The 12,987-nt window shown below is 35.5% G+C and overlaps 1 protein-coding gene across 1 annotated transcript; it reads right to left on the reverse strand.

The window, feature by feature from the left end:
• Positions 1 to 678: 678 nt before the first annotated feature.
• Positions 679 to 8,509, reverse strand: LOC104527983 (attractin-like protein 1; the record flags this gene model as incomplete). Its single annotated transcript, XM_010171848.1, has 4 exons — positions 8,428 to 8,509; positions 6,320 to 6,433; positions 3,823 to 3,951; positions 679 to 887 (listed from the first exon to the last, which is right to left on the reverse strand). Coding segments are annotated over exons 2-4 (391 nt in total), but the record flags the coding sequence as incomplete, so codon positions are not given.
• Between the last annotated feature and the right edge of the window lie 4,478 nt (positions 8,510 to 12,987).

Genomic DNA, 12,987 nt, shown 5'->3' on the forward strand with positions numbered 1-12,987 from the left:
ACGGTGTCAAACGCCTTGCACAAGTCCAGATCTTAAATCATTGGTCTTTAATAAGAAACAATTATTTATGGTACTGGGAGTAAAACTACAGCACACACTTAGAGTACACCTATTATTCCACAGTATTTGTCCACATAGGCATTCCACCATCGTAACAAAAAAGCTTACCTTCCTTTTTCATTGAGAGACTATAAAAATAACACACAACTAAAAACTAGACTGTGAATAATTACTTCAGGAAGCACTGAAAATATGATGTGATGATGTGACATTAAGAAAGGGGGGAAGAAAGTCAAACATATCTAAAAATTAAAGAAATTAATAGAATAGGAAACTAGGCTATGGATAAACTTAGTCTTCAGAAGTGCTCACAACACTTGAGTAATTACTGCCATTATTTTTTCAAATTAATGATTCAAAAAGAAGAATGCCAACCACAAGAAAGTTTAGGTCAGATACTAATGCAGTATCTTCAGACAGAAAATATCAAAGCTGTGAGACTTACATGGCATTAAAAGCACACGCATCTAGGTCTACATGAAAATTTATTCCAGAAGTTATTTTTTTCATTTATGTTTATACTTTAGAAGTGCTAAAATGCATACTAGATAGGATGCATTAAAAGCAGTTCCTTTTTTTTTTTAAAGATAAACTTGATTCTAAACACCAAAACCTTACCTTGCCAGCTATCATTGCAAACACACAGCTTCTCGCCTGTCAAATCACAGTACCCATGATCTGGACTGCCACAGTTGGCTTTACAATATGGAATATCACAGGCTTCTCCTTTCCAGTACTTGTCACACTCACAATAGACCCGGCTTGGTATGGACACGCTGGTTGTACACTTTCCATGTTCTGAGCAGTTATTAGGACAAGAATTAATTCTGGAAAATATAAATAAATAAATAAATATGTAAAATAAGGGAAATGACAAGCTGAGAGTTGATGGCAGTGGTTTTATCTGACAGTATTCCAACAGTATTTGTTGGATAAACTCCTACTTTTCCTGAAAAATTTCTATGTACTGATAAAACACAAGTTTAATTATGATTAAACTGGCACACAGTTAAAGGGTTTTCCCGAGTGGCTTTGGTCCATGCTATAAAACAGTATGTCTAATATCCAAGGGGAATAAAATTGGAAAAAATGAGTGAGGAAAAATACAAGATGGCTAATATCCTGAAACTACTTAAAGGCAGCACTTCATGCTTTTAATTCTTAATAATAGAGCCACCTTAACCTTGCCTCCTTAACTCCACAGTCAGAGATGTAAAAAGAGGAAAGATTACGCTGAAAGATGCCTTTGATTGTTACGGAAGTTAGCATTTCTGTGATATGCCCTACCAAACACTGAGATCACAGACAACTGGACTGCAAAATTATGCAAACTGGTTCCAGAAATGCAGGCAATTCCTTGCAAACAAGGACATTGAAGTATGTGGGTCCAGGAGTTTCCATGAACAGAATCTCAGGCAGTATGTGTCTGATGAAGTATAAAAAGGATTTGGAATCTTTTTTGATGACTCGCAGCAAAGGGTTGGGTTGAAACTCAGAATAATTTGGTACGACAAACCCCCGATGATAATGCAGACTGCTCCCTGTAGATGTGAGAGCTGGATACCATTTATAGCCTCCCCTGCTCTTACTGAAGGAAGAAAGAACTGAATAAAGTTAGTGAGGAATTGTTAAAGACTGGCCTTTTGCCAAATGCAGTTGGGGTAGCAGAGTCAGGAGATGTGTATTTATTTTCTAAATACTCACACCTCAGAAGACTGATTCTGTTAGGCTACTGGAAAAGAAAATTCCACGTTTGAACTGCAAATGTCCTGGGGGTTTTGCCTAGTAACACACATGGCATTAAAACCATTGAGGGCATTGACTGCTGCGTACCATAGTTGTGAGGAACCTCTCCCCCTGACTTCATAGGGAGAGTGTTCTGCAGAAGGTGAATAGTTAAGTCTTTCCAGCAATAGAGGTATCAGTTTAAAAGTAGGCATATTCCCACTCCAATGGGTTCATTAAAGGTTCAAACAGAATGAGAAAAACTGGATCAGCAGAGTTGGAAGCAGGTTGCCTGACTCCAAGGAAGACAAAATTTGCTCAGAGAGTTCTGGAGTAGTTACTGTTGTTTGCAACTGGTATGGCATTCTAGTCACAGAAGATGTGCTTCTGTCTTCCCCAAAACAAAGGAACATGAATAGTCCATCAAGATGAAGTCAAAGATTTAGTTAAAAACTGCTTTGGGCTTACCGAAGGAAGAAAGAGCGTAACAGAAGCAGAGTGAAACAGTAGGTGGTACTTTCAGCATAAAAAGAGTTACTGTTGGCTCATTAAAAAAACCCTAAAGTTTTCCATTGCAATAGAATAAACAGAAGAACAGAATAGATAAAATTTAGTGAGTTACACATGTAATGGAATTTAAAATTGGCAGGTTTTTTCATTTATTTTAAATCTTCCAAAAAACATGCAGCACGCACCACATTACCAGGTCATAAAAGAATGCAGAACACACACTCATTTCTTAAGAATGTCATGTCATACTGCCATTTGCTCACAAGGCAAACAAAGAAAGTGTACTAAAAGCTTCAGGGATAACTGAAAAATGTATCTAATTACAGCAGAGAAGTCAGCCAGGTGATTGTATTTTACTGATGTCAACTGACAAAAATTAAAAATACCCAGTCTTCTAGACTGCCATTTCAAATACAATATATTTAGTGAGGTTTTCTAAGCTCTGAATAGCTATTCATTACCTGGTAAAAGTAGGCAAACTGCTGCAAATTACAGAAACAATCTTTCCATAGATAATTTAACGAAGATCTCTGCCAAGAGTAAAGCTCTGATCAGAAGCACAAATCTGAATTTTAAATTAATAAAGAATATGACAAAAATATTACATGTACTTCCACATTTGAAGTGCAGTGCTGGCCACCACATTCCAAAAATTGGTATTTCAGAATCTGAGGGAATTGAAAGAAAGGAACAAGAATGCTGTCAGTCACGGGGAAACTATCACATGAAGAAACAGGTCCAACAGGACCAAGCAACATCTTCTTGTACTAAAGCCTCAAGTACAAATAGACACCGCATCATGTGTCACAAGCATGTCCCAAATGGGCAGTAGTTGCAATCAACATCTGGTGCATATAAGGAGGAAAGGCAACATCTTTAAAACTGGAGAAAAGCACAGAAAAGCAGACCGGAGGAAAGCAAGCATAGTTGTACCAGGCCAGACTTTGCCATCAGAGAAAATAAAAGACAGACAATCCAGAAAAGAACTACAAAGGCAGAATGCAGACTGAGATGGCCAACAGGAGGGAGCAGTACCCAAAAAGTAGAGAAGAAATGGAATAAAACTCAGTGGAATAAAACACAAAAATAAGAGTAGGGCTTTGGTGAAGGTATCAAAAGCCATAAAAGTACATTCAGCAAGAAAAAAAAAATCAAGCAACAGATGATCCTACTTCAAGAGAAGGGAATTGCCATGACAGCAGATATAATCTCCCTTCTATTCCATGTGACAGCTACACATGTTGGTTCAGTACTGGAAGGGTTACATTCTAGTTCCATGTGGCTTAGTAAAAACCATAGTCTTGGAATTGCCATGCAGCTTCACTCAGAACAATACACTTCAACTTGTTGGTTTTTTGTTTGGGTTTTTTTTAAACTAGTACCTTAATGACAACTTATTACAACTCCAGCCATATGACTAAGCTTAATTCTTACAGCATAGACAAAACACTTTCCCTGGGTTTGACATTCTCCTGAAAGGAATAACAAGCTAATTAACAATGTAATTATTTATCTAAAAATACTTACGAGTAAAAAATGTTAAATCCAGTTAGGTTATATGCAGCATCACTAAAAAAGTGTAGCAGTGCATAGCCAGATGTAGTGACTACTTCAGGAACAGTTTCATTTCCACGCACTTCAGGGACTATTAGACCACTGGAAAAGAAAAGGACAATTTTTTTTTTTTTTTTAATCAGTCTTTGGGAGAAGGGGACGGGGGGGGAAGGAAAGAGGGAGTTAGCTTTTCAGCTTGTTAATTATATATACAACACTACTCATAAATCTTATTTTTAAACTTCTGTTTAAAAAAACAAATAATGAAATGTGTATAAAACTTTTCCATACTTCTGCAAGCTAAGGTAGGGTTTTCCATCACAAACAAACCAAAAAGTCTCCTCCTTCATGCAGTAATGCAAAATTTCACATCAGATTATTCTGAGGGTGCACACACTGTCAGTATAATTTTAAAAATTTATTTTAACTTTGAAAAAAAAAAAAATTTATATATACACCCTTCAGATAGGTGCTTAACGCTCATTGCCTTTCAGCACGAATTCTATTTCCACATATTTGGACCTTTAGAAGTTTATCTTACTAAAGAATTTCAAATATGCAAAGTATGATAATTAAGTAATTTCCAAGAAAAGGCAATTTTCCAATGGAAAATAGAATGCCTTTTAAAACTTTAGAAAGATGTTAAGAGGTCAGTCTTAAATAAAGACTGAAGTAGGAAAATAAGCAATATATTAAAATACTCAGAATAAGGATCAGCTCCATAAAGCAGTGCCTCATCACAAATATAAACTAAAAGTTACAGGAATCCTAAGGAACACACTAACAATCAATAAACCAAAAGATATTTGAAGTAATGAACACAGGAACAGGAACCTGCTCTTTCCTGTCATTCATGCTACAAATCAGACTCCTGAATAACAGCTAGACACATTTAACAAATACGACTTTGGGCAGGAAACAAAAAAAAACCCTCAAGTAATTTAATGTAACAATTTGGGAGAATTAGGAGAGAAGGTGGTGCAGATTGCTGTAGTTGGGCAGGAAAGATCGATGACCAGAGCTTTGTCCCCTTAGAAGAAAGCACTCTCATTTATGCATTTAGTATTTTCTAAACTTCAGCAGCAAAATCAGTATTTATTAATGCAAAATGAAGTACAACTTCTGTCCCACAGAGTATTTGTGTATAGATGCACAAACAGTTTCTGTTTTGTTGTTTTATTTTTTTTAATATGGCTTCGCACTCAACAGATATCCCAAGCTAACACTTTTACTGATTTCAAAGGATTAGGATCCTGTGCTTTCTCTCTAATAAATTATAGTCCAATTGCACTGAATATTCTTTCTCGAATGTTTACCAAAATTTTAACACAAGGGGAGGAATAAACCAACTGAAATATTTTGGTAAAGTCCAGGAATGAAGGAAACATGTTAAAATTCATATGCCCTACTTTTTCTCTCTTGGACACATAGGAAATGCAGTGCATGGACTTAATTCTTCACCTCAATAGTGTATTGTAATTTGAAAGGTAAATAACTAGTCCTTATTCAGTATTAGTTGTTATGCTTGTTTTTTGTTGTTGTTGATTTTGTTTTACTTCTAAACCTTGCTACAAAGTAATATTGCAATCCTAGACAACAAATATTTACCTGAAAAAATATTTAGTTGTGTAGAAATTCTCATAAGCTAATAATATAACAAAAGGAAAGAAATTCCATTATTTCAGTTGATAGCAAATTTGAGCTCTCCTCCAGGACTTTGAAGAATTTGATAATTCTTTGATAATTTGATAATTGTGACTTAGTCACAATGATGCCCAGTTTAGCAATTTAAGGAAACGTTACAAAATTAGTGCTTAAGATAGCCTTTTTATTAAATCATAGAATCATAGAATGGTTTGGGTTGGAAGGGACCTTAAAGCTCATCTAGTTCCAAACCCCCTGCCATCAGCAGGGACACCTTCCACTAGATCAGGTTGCTCAAAGCCTCATCCAGCCTGGCCTTAAACACTTCCAGGGAGGGGGCATCCACAACTTCCTTGGGCGACCTGTTCCAGTGTCTGATGCCCTGAACAAGTCTCTTCACACTTCACACAGGAACACAGAAGCTATTTAGCAGCCATTTTCTGTAACTTACACATAGTGCAGCATTACCCGAGTCACAGATTGCAATTCTCCCTTGAGTATGATCAGATACTGACACCATTGGCTAGTGCCACATTTAAAGCACATTAGAACTCAAGAGTCACTATTGGAAGGCTGCTGGAAAATACATTTCTGATTGCCTGTCTATGAGCATCAGCACTCCGTGGCTTTATGCTATGATCACCTAACCAAAAAAGTTGTGGTTTGCAATTTACTCTAATAAAACTTCATATATCTGCTCCATATTAACATAAGAAAACAAGTTATTTAACAAACTAAAGCCTCTAATGTTTGTTTGTTTTTTCCCCGTGAACTTAAAATGTCCGTACATGGCTACTTGGACTAAAAGGTTAATAAATACACTTACCTAAATACAGCTATTAAAGGTGCATATATTGAATCTCCATCATATACATACATATGGTCCCAACTACATTCTGTGGCAAAGTGATTAAATCTTAATCTTAGTATTGCATTTGGGCTGGGGAAAGGAAAAACAAAAAAAAAAAATGAGGTGAAACATTATTTGCACAAATATTGAGCTCATAAGATAAAGAACTTAAAATTGATCATACCAGCATAATTCTATTAAATCATTTGGAATATGAATGAAACATTTCAGAGAGTTAAATAACAACACAGGGCATGCAAATATTTCACTTTATTTTAGAAAACTTTAAAAATAGTATCTTCAGTCCAAGTCTAATAATCCCTAAAGTTAACAAGAGACGAGTTCACCAGGTTTTATCAGTATTCAGAACCACAAATTTAGAACAATTAAAATGTCCCATTTTAATATATTAGCTTTACTTTATAATGTAAGGACTATGAGGTTTCAAGACAAAAATCACCTACACATACTCTTTCCAGTATTATACTAGTTATTGCAAATACAAATCTCAAAACACAAATTTAAAATTGCAAGCAATATTAGTGCAAGATTTTTTTTTTCCTTCTTCCTCTCCCTTCTCCCCCAATCTGACCCTGGGAGTCAGATTTCACCAGTTTTTGCTTGAGTTCCAGAGGGAGACTGCAAAATTTCTGAAAAGGGGAATTTCCTCATGTGACAAAATTAGTAGACTCCTAAATATATTCCATGCAACACACTAATTATTTTATTTTATTCAATTTATTTTCCCCTTCCTTCTTACCAGTTCAAGTACAATTTATCAGTTTGGAAAACATATGCTTTTTTTTTTTCCTCTCTCTCCTGTGAGAGATCATTTCTAGACAGCTCTCCTTATTCATTTTTTAAAAGAGAGTATTTTATACATATGTGACTTCCTTGTGCGTTGACATTTTGCGCTATGTTACCAGGTTGCATTACTCTTACACATACTGTGCAGCATATTGTTTCCTCCAGCTACGCACTCTACCATCTCCTGCAAAGAGGAGGAACAGAACAAAGACCAACTTCAAAGCAGAGTTTGTGTGCAGTTCTGAGGCATGTTTCCACTTTAGCTTAGTGTAGTACAGTGCAAATATTCCCGAGCTATCCTGGATAAAAGAAGTCTAGCTATGTCAGAAAGATACTCAGCTATAGCCTAGTCATCTAGATATTGAAGCTTCTACTTCTATGATTTTGTACTCCCTGCAACTTCATTGCTGTTGTGTGTAAATTACTATCTGCATATAAGCAGACCAAAATTCGATCATTACTGAACTGCAACGACAGAGCAGACATCTAAGGTAGTTGAGGTTATGACAATATGGAAAGGGAGTAATTTTCTTCTAGAACCCTAGTAGAACTCAGACCTAGCTAAATTCTTCACCAAAATACTGACCCATAGTCTGAGGAAACAAAGTCCCACTGAAATTACCAAACTTGTTAGCCATACTAGTGCATGTGTCTTATTATTTCTTTGTGCATGTCTGTGTTTCACTGCTGCATAAACTGAAAAATTAGCAACAGACATGAGACATCTAAACTGTATAAACTGTGGATACAATATGACTTTAAAATTAAGTACATAAGGAAAACTGGAATGCAAAAGAAATACTTTATAGAAGCATTAACTTCTGAGCAACATGTAACTGAAAAATTCTCATCAGACTGAAAGCATTCTGTACTTGAAGCCATTCCTTATTTATCACTGCAGAGTAAGATAATGAGTTAAATAATAGGATTCTGTAACCACATTTGGAACTTATGTAAAGGTACCCAAACAGGCAACAAATTTATTATAGGGTTTTGAGAGCTTGCAGCACTGGCCAAATTCCAGTGTCAGCCTAACTTCTGCCAGTAATTTGAATGAGAATGGAATTTGGCCAACTCTGAGTAATCCTGAAAATCCTACTTCAACTTTTTTTTTTTTTTTTTAACCTTTATAACATTTAAACAAAAACAAATAAACAAAAAACCACAAAACTTTATTTTTTATCCAAATGCCATGTCTACTAGAGGAATTCTTTAGATCTCTAGAATACGCAGTATCAAACTGACAGAAAATTTAAGCTTTAAAAATAAATACTTACTATCCTTCAATTAACCATGTACATTTAGTTTTATATTTATAATTTATTGGTCCATCTGTTAAATATCCAGACGGTTCTGTTAACCTACAAGAGAAAAAACAGTGCTGTAATATACCAGAGACAACACAACAGAACACACATCATCAACATGCCAATAGATTCTTTCTGGATGGAAAGAAAATTGGGGTGGGTGAAAGAGTTAAGTGTCTCTTCATATTTCTTGTCTCACTATTTTTGCTCATAAAAACTAGAATTCTGATTATACTATATCGTTGATTTGCTTTCTTCCCCTGGGCAATCACAAGACTTCTATTTCAGTAGCAAGCAAATACTACATATAATTTAAATTATCCTTCACACGAAATAGATCCAAGCCAGTGTAAAGGGTTATTTATTTAAGAGTGTTTCTGTTTGGTTTGCTTGGTTTTTTTGCTATTGCTTTACATCTTACTTCTGAAATTAGACCACAGCAGCAGCAGGAAAACTGTTCTAGATCAAGGGAAATTAAGGCACAAATTATAAATTTAAATAAGCATATCTGCCAGTCTGTCCCTCTTTTATTCCTGGTCAGTGATGAGACATGGGAAAGCAGAACAACACTGAACTACATAGAAACTAAATAAAATGCATACGAACAGCTATAAAATGTCAGACCAAAATGCCGACATAGCCCAGCACCCTGCCTCTGACAGAGACCTACAGTGGATACCCAGGAAAGAATGTAAATCCCTAGAGATACTCCCCACAGCGTTGCACCTCCTTCAACGACTTGCAGCTCAGGGGCGTTCTCAGCCAGAGGTTGTGCCTTTGCATTGGTTTTGGGTTAACGTCTCTCCTAGGAGTCTGCCCATGTCAACTCATAGAAAATTGCAGCATCTAGAACATCCTGAAGGAATTTTTTCCACACATATATGAAGAGACATCTCAACTGTTTTTATCCAGAGCCTACTGCTTGGTAATTTCATCTGACATCCTTAGGTCTGGTATTGAATGAGATGATGAACAACAGCACCCTGTTTACATGCTTTATCCCACTCAAAATATAATGATATGCATTGCTTCCCTTCCTTCTCTCCTTCCCTTTTCCAACCTGAGAAATCTTTGCTCATTTAATTATTTCTCATATGGAATAACTATATTTGATCATCCTCACTGCTGGTATTTAATATATCTTTTCCATTCTCCTATACTCTTTCTGATATGTGATACAGAGATCAGCATATCGTACTCAAGATGCAAGTGAACCATAAATCTGTACAGTAGCATAATCATGATTTCCACTTTGTTCCCTATTCCCATCTTAACATGTTATTTGCTCTTTCAACAACTACTATGCTGACATTTTAAACACAACTAGCTGCTATAACTTTTTTCTGAGTGATAATAGATATTCAAGATTCATTACACATAGAAATTTATTTAATGTAGAAATAGAACCTTTTTCCTCCATTCATATATATTACTTCACATTAATCTATACACAGTGATAAATTAGTAGATGAAATTCAGTAATCTATTACCATAAAAGCTTTCTGAAAGAGCTTAGTATCTTCAGCACACTTTAACTTCACAATTTACCTCATTTTCTACAACTTTTATGATTATGTTCTATAGTTCAGGCCTTAACACACACTTCTGGTGGCCTTACTCTACTGGGAAAACTGACCATCCTACTCTTTAAAATGTTGCAATTACAACGAATATAAATACATACTCAGAAATGCTCAGTTCTTTCACTATAGTGTGGCAAGATAATAGTTAAGAATAAGTATCACTGAATAAGAAAAAAAGCAGCAGTTGTGGTTTTCTGTTTTGTTTCAGTTTTTATTAATAAATCAAGACTAGATCCATGTCCAGAGGCAATGCTGAACAAGCTGACCAAGTCACAGGTGAATTTTCTCACCAGGATTCAAACAGAATTCAGTATCTGCTATCCTACTATATTTGAAGCTGTATACACCAATTTTAAAAATATTCATTACCACGTCTACTGCAAATTATTTACATTTTTACACATATCAAACATAATTGCATAGTAACTAACAGAGGTCTGTAATTCCAAACATAAAATTATAAACATGTGGAAAGGAAATAAAAACAAGGAAGCAAGAAAGAAAAATTTATGAGACAAGGTCTGCGCAAACTCCTAGGTTTTTAAAAAAATTCCTTCACCTGTCCTGTAAGAACTAGCATCATTTTTTTAGGCACACTGTAAGCTACTCTGTTCCAATTGCTGGTGGTTTGAATGAAGATCTTTACCCACACTACCCTTTTGATGAAATGGGACAAAGTTCTGTAATACATGGAGCTGTCCAAATAATCGTAATTCAAAACATTTTCAGGGCATAAAAGCAGTATCAAGAACGTATTTTATGTTTCTGAATAAAAAGAAGAAAAGCAGATAAACAGCTTGTAACACAAGCAGCGGACTGGGAGGAAAAAAAATACAGCATAAAATTCCAATCAATTATTTTAGTGCTGTCCTATGGTTTATACACAGATGTAAAGTCTCAGATAGCAAGCCACAGAACATTTATTTTGCTGCAAGAAGTGTGGAATATCGCAAATATTCATTTGCAGTCATGACCATTGCCTCTCTTAGTAGCTGTATAATGCAATGGAGGTGACTTACAAGAGTTGTTTTTATTAGATCAGCCCTCTGGCACTAGGAAAGTGCAAACAATTTCCCTTTTCACCTACGCTGATAATTTTTCAATAAATAGTTTTTTTCAGAAGAGTAAATAGCCTTTGAAGCAGCTATTGCACTTTGCTGAAAAAATAAAGAATAAATAAGAGCGTGACATTGCTTTGTAATAATGATTGTGGAAAATGGTAAAAAAAGGGGCTGTTCTATTCGAAGTAAATACATAGCAAGCTAGAGCGGTATCACTTTAAGTTTCTTAAGTTGAACCAAGAATTTTCTGTATCATTTTTCTTTTCAAACATTATCAAATCCCAAATCCCATAAATAACACAGATAAGCAGTACTACCTCCATGTAACCTCTTACCAAATCAAGGTCAATCTTCTCTATCGTACAAAGCCGGGTGGGTATTCATGGTTATATTTTCCTCTGGGACTAACAGTGATCCCGTCAAATAACCAAAATCCAGACAAGCCAACCTGACTACACACTCTTTAGTTACAGAAGTGGAATAGCCAGAACGATGCCTACATGCTGCATCCCACTCCCTGCTCATTGCCAAGAGTTTCAGGGATGAGGGGACAGCCAAAACTATTTGTGTGCCCTGCTTAAGCATCACAGGTTTATCACACCGAGACTCCAGCTTTCTAAGCAGAATGCACAGGGGAGCAGCTGATGTTGTATTATTTTAAATCGCATGCCAGTTTTCATAAACACAGCGATATTTTTTTAGTTGGCAGGGTTATAATTAAACCTATAAAGAATTAGAGGCACATGCCAAGAGAACATTTCCCTTCTCTGCGCACTGTAAAACAGATCTACCAAATTATAGGAAGAAGTTGGGATGCTGCACAGCAGTTAAAGACATTCAGAAGCATCAGTGACAGATTAGTCACTCACCAGGCTAATCAGTCAATAATAGTTTATGTGAAATGTATGTGGCACTATAGGTTGTTTCATCTAGCAGACAGACATATACCAGAAATGCAAGGGCTAAAAGGCTAAAGTCAACACAGGGCAACTAAAACATGAAACAAAGGGAAATCTATATTCCCCTGGATTATTACCATCATTATAAAATAATAGTAAATGTAACTGAGTTAGAATTCACAGTGGTAACATTTACATTTACCACTGCAGAGACTTCAAATCAAGACTGATGCATATCAAGAAAAGAGAAAAGTATGTTCTAGTTCAGTCAGAAATTACTGGTCTAAAACAAAGGAGCAGTCAGATAAAATCTATGGCCTGCAAAACGTAAGACGTCAGAGCAGGTTATTAATATGGCCCTTCCTGGCTGTAATATTTATAGATCTGTGAAAAATGTAGTCATGTTATCTCCTGTAAAAGAATAGTATCATCAACTATTTCCAAAAGGGGTACTAATTTAAACCAGAGAAGTCACTGGGTATTTTCTGTCATCAGCAGAGCATGAAGATCCACAAAACTGCTGGTAGATGGACAGGCAGAGGTCTGATTTATAATACAGTACATTAGAAGAAATAAAGCATAAGGCACATTCATAGTATTACAAATATTCACTGTTCAATAAAAGAAGGGGTTACGCTGAGGTTCATTTATCTCTATATTACTTAGTATCATATTTCTATTCAGAATTTTATTACATGCTGGATTATTTTACAATTCCTACTTCAGATATATCTGAACATAAGACACTGAGTATATTTTGCTACATGGATTCATCTCAATATCAGTATTTGTGTGTCAGTCAAGGACTATTCTCTCCATTGCTGCAAGATTTTCCTCCATCTCCTTTTCAACTTTTATGAAAATTTGTTTTATTAAAAAAATAAAAATCAATAACTTTGCTTCAAAGTTATATGATCAAACCCTTCATAAATACAAATAAGGGCAAGCTTTCTAGCTCAAGATCTTGTATTGAACCTGAACAGCAGG

This window comes from Antrostomus carolinensis, unplaced genomic scaffold, assembly GCF_000700745.2.
Source record: "Antrostomus carolinensis isolate BGI_N321 unplaced genomic scaffold, ASM70074v2 scaffold34757, whole genome shotgun sequence".
NCBI classification, from domain to species: Eukaryota; Metazoa; Chordata; class Aves; order Caprimulgiformes; family Caprimulgidae; genus Antrostomus; species Antrostomus carolinensis.